The sequence below is a fragment of the Cryptomeria japonica genome, chromosome 11 (genome assembly GCF_030272615.1).
Source record: "Cryptomeria japonica chromosome 11, Sugi_1.0, whole genome shotgun sequence".
Lineage (NCBI taxonomy): Eukaryota > Viridiplantae > Streptophyta > Pinopsida > Cupressales > Cupressaceae > Cryptomeria > Cryptomeria japonica.
This window is the reverse complement of record NC_081415.1, coordinates 356,292,889-356,309,802: the sequence shown is the minus strand read 5'-3', so window position 1 is coordinate 356,309,802 and position 16,914 is coordinate 356,292,889. Positions and strand designations below refer to the sequence as shown.

At 37.9% G+C, this 16,914-nt stretch overlaps 1 protein-coding gene across 4 annotated transcripts in view; it reads right to left on the bottom strand.

Annotated features, from left to right (window-relative positions):
• The window catches only part of LOC131040172 (vacuolar sorting protein 3), a 132,072-nt gene extending 122,252 nt beyond the window's left edge, over positions 1-9,820 (bottom strand). For all 4 annotated transcript variants that reach the window (XR_009104793.2, XR_009104794.2, XM_057973024.2 and 1 more), the window contains exon 1: positions 8,484-9,820. Coding sequence is in view for 2 of the 4 variants with exons in the window: in XM_057973024.2 (XP_057829007.2) it covers positions 8,484-9,617 (1,134 nt within the window). In the remaining 2 variants the exon portion in view is untranslated. The remainder of the gene's footprint in view (positions 1-8,483) is intronic.
• Between the last annotated feature and the right edge of the window lie 7,094 nt (positions 9,821-16,914).

Genomic DNA, 16,914 nt, shown 5'->3' with positions numbered 1-16,914 from the left:
CAAACTCAAAATAAAATACTAAATATCTTATCCTCTCTTGAACAAAGACTCCTCAAATGCTAGATTGTGTGATCAAACGAGGTGACTCCAAGGTTTCTTTTGTCAGGTCTTGACTTTGCAAATGGATATACTCAATTGAAATGATGTGATATGCTAGTATCACAAAGGAACTTACCCTTATAAATAGTAGCTAGAACTTGATCATCTAATGTAGCAATTCAATGATGCTCTTCTCCTACATTAACTCAAATTCAAATAAAAGCAAAAAGGAAAGGGTTTGGGAATCTATTCTAACACCTAAGGACAATGATGACAATGAATAATGCTTTGATAGACAACCTCCTTCAAACCAAGCTTTGCTTTGCCATGATAACAACAACTACACAATGCTGGTGCAATCTCCCAAGGAAATGAAAGATTTTCATGATACGAATTATTCATTCAAATACCCAATGTTGGCGGCGTGGCGCAATCTAGATGAAACATTCACAATCGAACTTAGCAACAATGAGGTTCAGGCTAATTTTGCATTGTAGCTTACAATTAGAAAGCTACAAAAAGTATGAACTAAGGAATTCATCACATATCATCACATTGCTCCATTAAGATCAATGAACTTGAATTAACTGAGAAGTAACAAGAAACCATGCAAAATGTAGAGCACAACACAAAGAACCACCAAAACTTAAATGAAACTTATGTATTGATGTTGACATAGTCTTGGCAACAATTTCTTCTTTCCTCCTGCTCTATTTCTAACTATCAACTATTTACTAACTATTTATTGTCTATTAACTATTAACCTTACAAATGAGGAGAGCAAGCTCTTTTATAGCTCTTCCATTACAAATGAATGGCCCAGATTGATTCTCAAATCAATGGCCAAGATTATGCAATGAAACCCTAATTATGGTTGGTTACAATTAACTCCCTCTTGACCAATAAGATCATTACATTGCTTTGATTACACGTCTCTAGGTGAAAGACCAACAGGAAATAAGGTTAGGTATATTAAAGTTTGTGCCTTCACATGTATAGTTGGTTGATGAGTCAAGTTCAATGAATTTGGACACTTTGACTTGGAATGACCGGATTGGTGGATGAAGGTGAGTTGTTGCCACCTCTACTACTTACTAGACATGTAGTTCATCACAAAGAAGTCTTTTGTTGTTTTTTACAATATCTCTTGATTCTCAACATTCCTAGCCCTTTGAAGATTGTGATGGTTCATTGCATTATCTTCTAGCTTTAATTAACTCTTCCGAAAATATCTACACAAGAGATGCATTCACTAATTTCGTCATTTGCACTTGCATTCCACCTTCATCCTTCTTGCCTCCATGATGTCAATGCTCAATCTTCATGTGTGGTTGTAGTTGTATCCTCCATCCGCATTGGTTGCTTGTGCATGATGTCCTTGACTTGGAATGATTCCTTGTTGTTCTAAGCTTGATCTTAGATTTCTAGAGGAAATTCAAGATTGTTGCAGAATTTCTTTCATAATTGTAATGTTCTTTATTGTCTCTTTCTTGAGTATGTTGTCTTTGTTGATGTGTAGCTAGGTCGGATCCCTTCTAGGGCCGACCTAGTACACAAAATGCTAAGTGGCCTGTCGGCCTTAGCATTTTAATATTTTACTTTATTATGTAAACCCTATTTGGGTCAGGCCCTATTTGGGCGATGGGTGTAACTTTTATTACATGTAGCTTGTATTTAAGATATATGTAACTTGTGATGACATGATAGGTCAAGACCTAATCACGTAACTTGTAAATGCATTTAAATTATATTGTATCTTGGCACCAAAATGCTCAAGGCCGACCAAGGGTTATTGTGTGTATGATCTCCTATATATGAAAGGAGACTTGAGGATCTCAGAGAAATTATCGACACAAGCGAATCTATCTCATGTGAACCATCTCCGATCAGCAGCGGGCATCTTCAGCAACATATATCTCCACTAGGGCATTTATCTATGACAGTGAATCTGTGCAAGGAGGAGCAAACCTGTTCTAAGGCTTAGTGAATCTAATTCTGCACATCCGAACCTACCTAAACTCTGCCGAATTTCTGTTCATGCTGAGCGAACCCACTCAAGGCCAAGCGAACACCAATTCATCATCAGCAAAGACATTGCTGGGCTGCCGAACTTGATTCAGACTGGGCGAAGCACCTTAGGTCTGCCAAATTCAGTCTCAATTCGGCTGACAGTAACTGTGATCTGCATACACATTCAATCCTTCATCTTCAGATAAGTTCGCTCTTGTTGCTGTGTGCCCTAAAGGGGTTAATGTTTGTAATCTGCTACTGTGTTTATTCTAATCAGATCTGAGATCTTTGGTTGCTGGGTTTTTCCTCCAAGAGGGCGGTTTTCCCAGGGTACATGTGTGTTATGCGTATGATTTACTTTGCATTCTGATTTTCTGTTCTATACTGCTAATCTGATTGCTAAAACTAACAGTCTTCTTTCTTCATGATGTTGATCCTGTGCATGTAGTTGTTGACTTGGACCCTAATCCTTTTGCATTCACCTTGTATATGTCTAATCTTGTTTTTGTGCTATTGATGAATCTTTCATGTTGGAATTGCATGCTAAGGTTGCGAGATCCTTCTCATCTTGAAAGTCCTCTTTGATGTGTTTAGTCCTCATCCTAGGCCTTGAAGTGCTTCCCCCTCATGTTGTGAAGACATCTCTTGCATTGTTGAAGCCTTTTGCATTGTTGATTCTTCTTGTTGCAAAGCAATTCATGACATCCTCTTTACATGACTGGATCTCCATCATCATCCTTGCACCACTTGAAGCTTGACTCTCTCATGTATCACCTTTGCACTCACATTTCAATTCCATCCTTGCACGACTTGGAGCTTGTAAATCTTTTATCTTGAACTCCTTCAACATCTCGTGGCTACCCTCCTTTGCATTGTTGAGTCTTCACATTGTTGTTGCTATGCTTGAAGTCGCGATGTCCCTCTCAATGGTTGAGTCCTTCATTCACCCTCATACCTGAAAAAGAAAGAAATACCTTGGATAGCAAATGAAACCCTTAGTAAAATGCAAGATCATAACAAAATGAAAGTTTCAAGCCCTTGCATCATTAAATCACATTAGAGAGCTACAAAAGAATAAGCATGCTAATCATTATCAAAACATTGTAGCTAATTCAGCAATTCTGGAAATGATGATTTTCACTTGGAAGAGAATGCTTCCAGGTCTGTAAATGCAGGGCTCCAGGTCTGATTTTGCATGCAAACAACATAATTCCCTTCTACCATTCGCCTGCCTTGAGACTTGATCTAAATATGGTACTTGTGCAACAACTCTCTCTGGAGCTGTATCTACACATGGAAGATTCGGATACGCTAGGCCTTCCAGGGCATTGTTTGTGGGTCAGACCTGGAGAGGTCCGTACTTCACAAACACCTTTGAAGCAAAGAACATGCTATCTGCTGTGCCAATCCAACCTCACGGCCTACCAGCCACCCTACTATTCTAAGGGGGGTGTCGAAACAGGATCGAGAGGGCCAGCAATTCCGTTGCACTGAGAGGAGCATGCTCTTCCCCACCCCCACCCCGAATATGCATTTCGGGTCACTTTCACAGTTGTATGCACCAGACTTTTCTCGCAGATGAGGGTGTTTCGAAGAAATTTTGATATTGCCTGCTTTCCATCCAAGCCACTTTCAGGGTGTTTAAAAGGACTGTTTATTAACTTTTGACAATGATTCACTTCTGATTTTGATCTTGGAGTTTGCCTGTAATTCTGATTTGAATTTTGCTCCAATTTGATCTGGAATTTGCACTCAGAAATCAGGAATTTGCCCTTTTCAGACCTAAAAATACCCAAATGCAGATGATCAATGTTTGCAATCTTGTCTCTTATTCACTTTTCAGGTCTGATTCTGCTCCTTGGTCACTAGCCTCTACCTTTGATGAGGTCTGCTCCTAATTTCAAGAAATTCACCTTCTTAAGTCTTGGACCTGATTCATTTTTTTATCAGAACTCGCCTCAAATCTGCTGATGTTAATTCACTCCAATCTTCTATAACCTGCACGTACGATCTGCTCCTCTTCTTGTGATTTCACACTTCTTAATCTGCTCCTTATTTTGTTGAAGTTGCACTTGATGGAGGAAGAAATGAAGAGTTTTCACCTTATACTTATGCATGCCATCATGCAATCACCATTTCTTTCATGTTTTATTTCTCTTAGGTTGGCCTTATTGTTCTTCACACGTTTTATATTGAAATTCATTAAGGTCGGCCATATTACATCTCATGCTTCTTGAGTGAATTTAAGGGCTAATGTTGATCTGGAAGTTTGAATCTGAGTTTGCATGATTTTCTTTTCTAATTTGAAGATTACAACTTTAAATACATTTACTGTCAAGAATTGCACGCTGGTATATTTCAGTAGTATCAAAGCCAAGGCTTCAAGGTCGAGCCCTGTGGAGCATGGTGGGTTCTGATGTCCCAGCCAAAATGCTGTAGTGGAGCAGATTCTCGCTGAGTGTGTACTCCGGGCTGGGACGCACACACAATCGGGCAGTCACATGTCCACAAAGGGGCTGACCTATGCTGGCACTCTTAACGCTAGTGATTCACCATCAGTCCGGGCATTTGGCACAGAGGTTGTCTTGGTTGGTATCAGAGCCACCTTCCTGCCAGCCTTTGAGAAATTTGGTGACGCAGCTTCATGAAAATACGAAGCTATGGATCTAATGTCATTAGACAAGTGGCAAGGTGTCGCACCAAATACATGAACTTAGGCCCAGCCATCTGACAAGTTATGACCTTTGTCGAATATTTTGAGTTTCAAATGAAGGGAGAAAGAAGAAGAAGATGTGAGGAGCAGCCCTGCAACGAGAATTTTGAAATGGACCAATTGTATCAGGAGAGGTACACATTTGGAGCCACCAAAAGCTTTGATGAATATTTAGGAATGTCTGATCAAATCAAAGTTGTATTTCCTTTCAATGATTATTGAGATATCTAGATTGGATAAATCCAAGCAAAAGGGGACTTTATGACTACATAAGACAAATGAGAAAAGAAGAAATGTTCAAAAGCAGCAAAGGAAGAACTAGAAACGGTGAAGAATACAGAAGCACAAGAGGAGGTCAAGAAAGAAATGATGAGAGTGGAAGAGAAAGAAAGATCATAGTTTCAAGTTGTCAAACATGACTCCTCAATAACAAAAGATAGTAATGTCCGGGAATCATCAACCCTAACTTTAGGTATGGTCATAATTGCATCATGTAATGATGATTCACAATGTATAAAAATATTGAACCATACAATACGATGCAACATATTAGATGTGATGTTGTGATGATTGATTTGTTTAAGATTGAGTGCCATGAAGAAGAACTCCAGGTTTATCTAGAAAGTCCCATGATTATGCACTCCAATTACATGGAGGTGGGCCAAGAAACATTCACACTCCTTTGTTCCAAGATTGATAAGGTCATTGATGGGATTTGGATGAGAGATATTTATCTCAGAGTAACACAGCGGAGTGGCAGAGCAATGATCCTAAGGTCAATATGGGATGCTGGCATTTAGTTTTGGTATGCATGTGCAGATTGCTTGAGGACAAGTAATCTCCAGAACAGGAGGACTGTAATGTCCCCAATTTATGGCTGGGTCAACCAACATCAATATTTTAAATAAATTAGTAAATAAATAATAAATAAAATTATTAATGTCAATGGGGCTGTGCTTTTCCATAAGGTTCTCATGTTGGAGATCTATGTTCGAACTCCCCAAAGTGACATCTATTTGGCTTCTATGTTGACTTGAGTAGATTAAGTGGCTTACGTGGCTTCTAAGTTGAATATGTTGAATGGGGAGGAGGTCCCCCTTGTGATCTCCATCCTCACAACTTAGGTTGTAATTTATGGATCGAAAAAAAAATTATTAATAAATGAAATTATTAAATAATTTGTTAAAGAGACCAACTTTCATTAAATCATTTTCTAACTGTTTTGGCCAACCAGGCTCAGAAAATGTGTGGGCCGGTTTCCTTGTGCCTGGGCTGACTTGAGGAGACATGTGTATTTATACAGGTCAATTGTTTAAAGGAGGGCATCGCAGTATTTGCAATAAATGAATGCCCAGTGTGCTCAGACGCAAACCTGAGTACCTATACCTGGTAGGATGTAGCCCTGCCAGTATTACTATTAGCATTTCACTGTTTAATCATTGCACAGTTAATTATCCTTGTATTAGTCAATCCAGTCTCTACCTGAATCACATTTCTATACCTGGATTAGAATCATACGGAATCTACAGGGAGCCATTAGGAGTAGCAGATCCTGCGTCAGCTGGAGAAAGATTTGCATAGCTTTTCATTACGGATCCTGGAGTTTGGTCAGCAATCATTTGGGGTATGAAAGTGAACAGCACTATATTGACCTGTGCTTGCACCTCTAAACGCAAGCACCTAAACTAAGTCATTGATAACATAGCTACAGGTCGGGGGCACTGTGTGGAAGGAATTAGAAACAATCAACTCTGCTCCTGCAAATCTTATGGAGGGTGCCTAGACATCTAAGACAGCATTTACACCAGCTCGAATTCAGACTTATCTGTATGTATGCTGACAAATAGACTGATTATTGTAAGTATTCAGTTTGTCTCTGATTGCCAAAGAATACCTGAATATTATCCAAATGTGTATAAAGTTGTATGAGATCGAGCTGGTAAATTTAATGGAGCCAAATACCATCTGATATGATATCCTGAAGCCGCTCATTGATTCTGAGTTGTTTGGCTAATGTTGATCTGAAAGTTTGAATCTTAGTTTGCATGATTTTCTTTTCTGATTTGGAGATTACTAGTTTAAATTCATTTACTGTCAAGAATTGCAAGCTGGTATATTTCAGACTGCAATAGAGATTGACAAATCACACACACTTCTACCCTCCGTAGAAGCTTATATCTTTGTACTGCGCAAATTTTATCAAAATCTGTGCTCTGTCGAGCTGTTACAAAAAAAAGGATCTAGGATGGATGTCATGGTTTTCTTACAGCAGCTGGATCGAGCACCAATAAGAAAATGGAAAACAGCCAGTGAGCAAACTTGAGTGCAGCTTCTTTTTCTCCTCTGGACTTTGGAATGGCATCTTCTAATTGGCTGTTTGTACTTATTGTTTTGTTGCTGTCCAGGGCCAATCTTGAGAAATAATACGCAGAGAAAGAATGATTTGGAGGAGCATAAGTAATAAAATATGGAGTGCTTGCAGAAGGATTTGGAAGAATCAAGAGGTGCACAATTTGTTTTACTTTTTAGCTCTAATCCGTGCAAAGATGATCAAATAGAACAGGAAAAAAGGAAAGAAAACAAAAGATTTATAATAATGAGGAAAAAGCGTGTTAATAAAAATGATGATTATTAGCATTTTCCCTTTATATTATCAGACTGCATGACTATTAATCAGCGCGAACTCCTAGTTTAATATCATTTTCTTTTCTGGGATATATCATCATGCTAGCAATAAAATTTAGGAATCAACAGTCATGGCAGTCAGTGCACCTGTACAGTTCTAAATTATAAATCCCCTTTCTATTGGATCTTTGGCAATGGTCTTGGTGCAGCACCACTAGATCCAGTTTTTGTCGGCTTTTTTTATAGCAATTTTGTCATTTATGTCTTCATAATCTTAGTTGTAGGGAACGCACATATACAGCTTCTAAGCAGGAAAATGTCTAGGGTAACTGATTAGAGAACTGTTGCATTGTCAAGAAGCCAAGCAGTAGCCTCATCCATCTAAAGACAGGCTTTATTATTGCAATGTTAGTTTCTAATTTGATCTGGCATTTAATTATCCGTTATATACTTCAATGCTGCCGTTGTTTGAGGATTTTGTAGACCATCTTCATTAATCACAAATTTCCCCACTGCAGAAGAGAAGAATGCGTTTACAGAAAACGCTTGAGAAGTAATTTGCATCTCCACATTGTGTGCATGGGTCATGATGCAACCAAGTACATATACGTTCCAAGTTTATGCCCTCACAATGTCACTTGCAAATTTAAATCGTCCGACATAACAGATACTGGAGTTCTGTGCAAAATTTGTTTATTCAACCACATACAGTACTATCTGCAGATGATTCTGTTGTAAAAGGTTTGAATAGAAGAAGATGATCGGAGATTAGTAGGGAGCGGGATTTTTGTTCATTCTTTTGCCATCACTTAAATTTGAAGCTGAACGTATATATCCCTGCCAATTTTGAGATCTGGATAAAATTCTACCGGGGGTATTTGTTTCCTCTAGTTTCGTTGTAAAATATGTTTTTCTTTGCAAATTCATCGAATTTGTCTGCATCATTTGAAATTTTAGGAAAAGTGTCGAAACATTTGAAAATATTACCAAGCTTAACATAGTGGCATTTTGAAACTTCTAAAGCTGTAAACTTGCTTGATACTTTTTTGGAAGGTTCCTGTAAATCATTTGCAGAATGTGAGTACAATGGGAGTACCTTTGACTGCGTAGCAACAACAACGAATTTTCCGTCGATATCATCTGCAATGACAGAATGGCCTGAAACTGTGAGAGAAAGCGACTGCACTCGAAAGCCTGTTTTCCTGTGGTAGACCTCCACCTGCCCATTTTTGGCCGTCACCACATAGGGACCAGTTTGCCCAATGGAATCTGGACTGACTTTGAACACCACGCTTCCAGCCGTAGGCTGCCCCGAGACATTGACAACAATTCCCACATTGTCCACAATGAGAAGTAGCTCTCTGTCACCATGGAAGCATTTCAGCAGCGGAGGAGGGGCTGCATCTGGCAAGGCAAATATGGGACTGAGATTGGCCCTGCCCTTACCCTTGCCCCTGCTCCTGCCATCTCCCTCTTCCTCTTCCTCCCCCAGAGCAATTAGAGCGTACCCATCCTGTGTCCCCACAATTATGGAGTTGTCAACCCATCCCATGCTCACAACACCTTCAGGGCACGCAATTTCTCTCACAACTATGTCCCTTTCCCCCTCGCCCTTCTGTTCTGAGTCGACCTCGCATAAAAATAGCCTTCTGCCTGCCGCAACAGCCAGCTGCGAAGTTTGTGATTTTCTCCCGAATCCTAATTTGTTTGCAGAAACTTTCCGGTTTGTCCTTCCAATCTTGTGAAGAAAGCCGTGGGCCTGCCTTGATACCTCTCCTTCTCCCTCTTCTCCGTGTCCATCTCCTTCTCCTTCTCCTTCTCCTTCTTTCTGCCCAGGGCTGAGCAATCTGGTGGTCATGGCCGAGGCTCCTTTGGTAAAGGGTAAGGGGCGAAGGGAATCGTGCAAGAAGCCATCCATCAACAAAACAAATTCACCTGCAAGCACTGCCACTATATTCGATTCCTGGAGAGGATAAATGCCCTTCACTGCATGACGTCCCACGGCTCTGCACGCTAATAGCACACTGTCAGATGAACAAGGATCCCATGATAAGAGGATGATTTTTCCGTTTTCTGTCCCAATGTAGATAAGAATTTGATTGTGCGATAATTTACGCAATGCTGCAGAGCGAAATTGGCAGCCAGGAATGCCCCCTGGAATTGTTGCTATGTCTATTTCCGTGCCAATCATCAAAACGCTTCGATCCTTGCCCATATTAAATGGGCACATACCTTGCTATTCTCACTGGAATCCAAATTGACGGCACATTTACTTTAACTGATTCGCTGTCCCAATGTATTGAAACGCAGAAATCCTCATCTCCTAGCCTTGCTACACTGGCTTTCTCTGATTTCCCTCGGGTACTTTCCTCCCACAGATTTTCCACAAAAACTCCTCGACCTGCACCGGGGGATTTGGAGGTATTCCATCGAGCTTTGATGCTAAATAGAATGTGTTAGTGTAATTTTATATATATATATTGATGTCTTATTTATAATTACTATTTACTTTTGATTTTATTTCTAATTTCACATTTCATATAAGATAGAAAAATGAATAATAAAAAAATAGATAATATGGGCATATATCTATTTATGACATTTAATTTCACATTAGATTTGAAATTAATTTCATATTGGATTTGATTTATTTTTAATTTCCATTGTATAAAGTAGAAAGCATGGACATGTTTTTTATATTAAAAAGTAGCAAAATAAAAGGTGTTGGCCCTTTACACTAACAGTTCATAGGCAGCATTAGATAGAAACTAATAGAAACATACTTAAAGTAATCAAATATCATAAACAGTCTTAGTATAGATAAAAGACAAAACTAAGTCTTAGGACTAGCAGGAGACAATAAAAAAAACATCATCAAGAACTAGCCAAAACAAACTACTTGAGCACATTGCTCGAGTCTTCGGTAAGGAACTTGAAAAGTTCCTTGTAATTTCCTTCAGTTTCAGTATCCTTGCTAAGAACCTTTTTTCTACATTAGACACATTGAGGTAGTAGAGCTATGCATGACTCACAAGCTGAATTTAGACACTCACCATCTTCTTTTCAATCTCCATCACCTTCTTTTTTCAGGTCATCCAATTCCTTTGCAATTGTCTTGCATGTGGCACATATACTCGCACTGTCACCTTTGTTATCCACCTCTTTTGGCATCACATCCTAGGTGAGGTCCAAGGGTTCATTCTTGTCACTTTATTTAAAATCATTGCTAGAAGATTTAGCCAAGCTTTCAGCTTTCCATGTGCCATCTTCAACATCCTTATTATCCAATACATCCTCACTTTTAGCAGAGTTCTCCTCAAAGTCTTCCTCATACCCCACCAAATTCTACTCAGCACTTATACCCATTGAGTGCCCAGTCAACCTGTTGGAGCATCTATGAATGGAACTTGCACTCCTACTCATCCTCCCAACCTCCATTTCAACCTCATCGTCAACCTTAATCTTTTGTTTCTTGGTTGCGAGAAAGGGTCCCTGAAACTTCCTCATCTTCTTTACCCCAGAGGAAGTGGCTTGTTGTTAATTGTCTGAGAGGTAGGGTTATGGGTCACAGGGGAACCAGGGCAGGAGAGAGTTTTGGCAAAGGTAGGCAATTCCAAATGTTTCTTTTTTCCACCACCCAGGGAATCCAAAATAGTAGTCACGGGGGGTGAGTTAGAGCTTGGGGCTTCATGGGCAACCATTAACTTGGTCAATTGTTTAGGGAGACAAAGAGCAAGGTGGGAATGATACAGGCAAAATATCAAGCCCTAATGAAGCAATGTTAGTTTCTAGCCTTGGATTGTAGCTACCTCCAAGGCATCAAGCACGAAGCTTTTAAGGGAGGTTAGCAAGAAGAAGAGAAAGAAAATTAGGTTGTGGTTATGAAAGTTATTTAATAGAGGAAAATGATAAAAATAGTACATCTTAAACCTACCCTCGAGGGTAAAAAAACTTCATAATCATTAAACACGCCTTGTTCCAAGGCTCTGATAGCTTATCACTGTTAGGAACCGGGAAGGACAACTGAGAGGGTGGGGGGGGGGGGTGAATCAGTTGTCAATAAATTGTAATCCAAAACACATTATGCCAACTTAAAACTCAGTGTCGGTAAAACAGATTAACAATTATAATATTACCAGTACAACTTAATGCATGAAACATAAAGAGAAACAACATCCACAACACGTGACACATATATTTTGACGTGGAAACCCAGTAAGGGGAAAAACCACGGTAGGAAACCTTACCCACAATTAGATGATACTACTACAGATAGTAAGTGAATACAATAATGGGGTCTGCACATGCAGAAAGGCCAACCGCCTAGAGCTCACTGCTCAATCACAAAATTAGGTGTCACACTGACTACACAGTTGGATGGTTAAATCCAATAACAATGTACTGCTTCAATTTAGCATCCTCAATGTCAGATTCAGTACCGGTTTAAGCTCTGCGCATGAGGACCAAACACCTTCATAACCTTTAACAACCTTCCTTCAACCTTTAGATGATATCTACGTGATTCACACAAGGATCTGCTTGTTTTTGCTCTTCACAATGATGTTCAATATATGCACACACTCACACACTTCTTCCAAATACGATCTTACAATTATTTATACAAAACCTAAGACCTAATCATTAGGTCGGCTCCCAAAGGATATTACATTTAAATCAATTACAAAATAAGTCTCGGTGCAATACAATATGTCGACCTCAATACATTTACACATTATCCAATCAATAAATCCTTTCCAAATTGTGGCATGTTGATCTGGAACATGTTTTCCTATGTCGGTTCATAACCTGGACCTATCTGTCGATAAAGGCAAATGTGTGAACCCGATCAGACCAATATACAAAACGCCAAATGCAAACATCCAATCCATGTCTTTGGCATAACCAAATGATCTCCAGATGATAACAAGTCATCATCAACTTCCTAAGCTGTCGATGAAACATATATCGGTAACTGTGCATAAGCCAATATCCATGTCGGGACCACAATGTGTCGGTTCATCAATAAACCAATATAACTAGAGTGTCAAATCAACAATGTAGACCTCCAGAAAGATAAGTGTTGACATCAATGACAAAACCAATGCAACACATGACGAAGTCATCCATAATACCAACAATCTCCCCCTTTGGCATTGATGGCAACACTAGATGGAAAACATCTAAGTGCCAAAACAAAATGCCAACAATCTCCCTTAAATAGATCAACACAAAGTTTTGTACCAAAAATAGAAACAGTATAACCAAAACCAAAATACATCTTCAAAGTACATGTTTTTTCCATAGACATCTCTCACCCTTTGACATCAAATGCCAAAGCAATTAAAAAACAAAACATAACATACATCTAACTACTCCCCCTGAGCAATAGCTCTCCTTCATCAAAACCGAAAAAAAAAATTATGTTAGTCCCTGTCGGTTTGATGCTAATCTGCATCATTTAAGTCTTTGTCGGTGGGGTGATTACCCCAAGCTTCTCTCTAAGATATTCAAATGTTTCCTTAGGCAAAAGCTTTGTAAAAATATCTGCAATTTGCTCTTTAGTGTTCACATAAACCAATCTCACTTCATTTGCTTCAACTTTTTCTTTCAGAAAATTATACTTAATAGAAACATGCTTTGTTTTGGAGTGAAATATCGGATTCTTTGATATATCTATTGCTGCAGAGTTATCACAGTGAATAATTACTGATTCATTGCATTTTACCTTGATATCCTTCAACATTTGCTTGATCCATAATACCTGAGTGCAATTAATTGCTGCTGCAACATATTCTGCTTTTGTTGTAGATAATGATGTGCAAGTCTGCTTCTTGTTGATCCATGAAATTAATCTTCTGCCAAGAAAGAATGCTCCACTAGTGGTACTCTTTCTGGCATCCACATCTCCTACCCAATTTGCATCTGTATATGCACATAACTCAAAATTGTCATTCTTAGGATACCATAAACCAAGATTTGGTGTGCCTTCCAGGTACCGGTAAATCATTTTTAATGTAGTTTAGGATTGCTTTGGAATCTTGAAACAATACATAAGGCATTCATTATATCAGGTTTGGTTTGTGTCAAATACAGTAACCCTCCAATCACAGATTTGTACCTTGTTGGATTTATAGGAGCCGAATCATCCTTTGATGTCAATTTATCAATTGTAGTCATAAGAGTGCTTACCAGTTTGGAGTTTTCCATTCCAAATTTCTTCAAAATTTCCTTCAAGTATTTTGTTTCACAAATGAATATACCTTTATCTGTTTGAGAAATCTGCAAACCTAGAAAAAAAATTTATCTCTCTAATCATAGACATTTCAAATTCTTCCTGCATCTTATTAGCAAAATCTTTGCATAGCTCTTCTTCTCCTCCAAAAATGATATCATCCACAAATACTTCAATAACCAAAATATCATCATTGGTAATTTTGTAATACAAATTACTATCAGCATTACCTTTTGTGTATCCAAGCTTTAAAAGATATTTATCCAGTCTAGCATACCAAGCTCTGGGAGCTTGCTTCAATCCATATAAAGTTTTTCTTAATCTGCAAACCATATCCTTATCATTCGTTAATGAAAATCCATTAGGCTGCTCAATGTAAACTTCTTCTTCAAGATCTCCATTCAAAAATGCACATTTTACATCCATCTGATAAACCTTATAGTTCTTGTGAGCTGCAAATGCAAAAAAAAGTCTTACTACTTCAATTTTGGCTACCAGTGCAAAGGTTTCATTATAATCAATTCCTTCTTTCTGAGAATAACCTTTACAAACTAATCTTGCTTTGTTTATGATTACTTCACCGTCTTCATTAAGTTTATTTCTAAATACCCATTTAGTTCCAATTACATTTTTGTCTTTAGGTCGGGGAACTAATGTCCAAGTATTATTCTTTTCAATCTGTTCTAATTCATCTTCCATTTCTTTTATCCAATGTTTATATTTACATGCTTCAACAACTGACGTTGGTTCAACTTGAGAAATTAAACATACCTCTTCATTTGCCAATCTTCCTCTTGTCATAACACCTTGATTTTTATTTCCAATTATCTGATTTTCTGAATGATTCAATCTTACATACCTAGGTTTATTCCGATTTCCATTCACAGGTTGTTCTTCAGTCACAATTGAGTTTTCTAATGATGCCGGTGTGACTGGTTCTTCATTTTGTTCTGCTGCAATCCGTGTCGGTTCATTTATAATCATTTTTATTGTAGATTCAGAACCTATAGATCTTGATTCTCCTCTAAAATGTTCATCTATCTTCACATTAGTACTTTCAATTATTTTCTACAATCTTTTATTATAACATCTATATGCCTTGCTTCTAGTTGAATAACCAAGAAATATTCCTTCATCACTTCTAGGATCAAATTTGCCAATAGACTCATCTCTCCTAATATAGCATTTGCTTCCAAATATTCTGAAATATTTAAGAGTAGGAATATGACCGAACCATAGTTCATAAGGGGTCTTACCGGTTTCACCTTTGATGTGAACTCTGTTGAAAGTATAGACCGATATATTGACTGCTTCTCTCCAGTACATATGAGGCATATTTGTTTCCATCATCATGGTTCTTGCGGCATCCAGTATAGTTATGTTCTTCCTTTCCACAACTCCATTCTGCTGGGGTGTCTGGGATGCTGATAGTTGTCTTTTGATTCCATTCTCTTCACAGAATGCATTGAATTCCCTATATGTGAATTATCCTCCTTGATCAAATCTCAAACATTTGATTTTCTTGTCGGTTTCATTCTCTACCATTGCTTTGTATATCTTGAATCTTTCAAAAGCTTTTGATTTCTCTCTAAGAAAAGTAACCCAACACATTCTAGAATAATCATCAATTATTAGCATAAAGTATCTATCACCTTGAGGACTTCTTGTTCTTGCTGGACCACATAAATCAGTGTGAATTAAATCAAGAATATTATTGGATTTCTCATAAATGCTCTTAAATGTTGTTCTAACTTGCTTTCCCATTTAACATTCCTTACATACTGGATTATGAGGTTTCACAATCTTAGGTAAATCCCTTACTGCCTTGGTTGAATTGATCTTTATAATGCAATCAAAATTCACATGATGGAGTCTTTTATGCCGTAACCAACTTTCATCAATCTGAGCAATCAAACATGTCTTATCCCTGGTATTCAAATGAAAGATATAACCTTTAGTCTGATTACCGGTTGTAATCTCCAATCCAGTTTAGTTTATGATTTTGCATTTTTCATTCTTGAATTGTAATTGAAATCCTTTTCCCACTAACTAACCAACACTCAAAAGATTCTGCTTTAAACCTTCAACATAATAAACATTGTCAGTATTGTTCTTAACATCCAAAGTTATAGTGCCTCTTCCTTTGATTAAACAAGCTTTGTCATCTCCAAATCTTACTAGACCTCCATAATATTCCTGTAATGATAATAATTTGCTTTTATCACTAGTCATATGATGTGAGCATCCACTATCAATGATCCATTCATCCTTTTTTTCAATTTTTGTTGCTAATGCATGCTTTACCGGTTTGACAATAGGTGTCGGTTGATCTTCTTTTATTGCAACAAATGCCCATCCACTATCTGTTGGATCTTCATCATAATCGTCTGTAACACCTTCATCTGTATAGTAACATGACTTATCTCTGTTTTTCTTAAATTTGTATCTCTGATATTGAGGGTTAGGCTTATATGTTCTCTTTGCCTCATCTCTTAGTCTTGAATGTCTATCAGGACACCTAGACACCATATGACCAATTTCATTACAATTAAAACATTGGAAAGGTGCTTTGCCTTCATACTTACTTCCTGCTAGACCTTTAGGCATCTTCCTTGCAAATAGTGCTTCAATTTCTTCAAGTTCTTCATTTTCTCTTCTGATGTCTTCAAGTTCTTTTGCATAAAGTGCTTGCCAATCAGATTTGTCAGATGATGATGCTGATGTTGGTGCTTTGAAGGCTATATCAGTCTTGACTGTAGCAACATGACCAAATTCTTCAAGTTGTAATGTTGAAAGTTTTCCAACCAAAGTATCTCTAGATACTGATGTATTAGGCATTGTTCTCAACTCATTAATAGTTTTCACTTTCATTTTGTAAACCGGTGGCAAAGCTCTTAAAACTTTAGAAACAGTTTCATCTTCACTTAAAGATCCTCCACAACATTGTATTCCTAAAACAATTTCATTAACTCTTTCCATAAATGCAGAAATTCTTTCATCCTCTTCCATTTTTTAATTTTCATACCTGACCCGGTAACATTCTAGTTTTGCAATTTTGACAGTGGAATCTCCTTCATTCAATGTTTCCAGTTTATCCCAAATAGATTTTGTTGTAGATCTGTCTGATAATCCCATGATTTATTGATCTAATAATACGCTCATAAGTGCTTCTCTTGCTTTGCAATCATTCTCCAAGTCTTTAGCTAAGGTTGGTAGATTAGGGTTATTCGAATTAGGAGCAACATAGCCATTCTTTGTAACATCCCATATATCTCTTCCAATGCAGTTCATATGT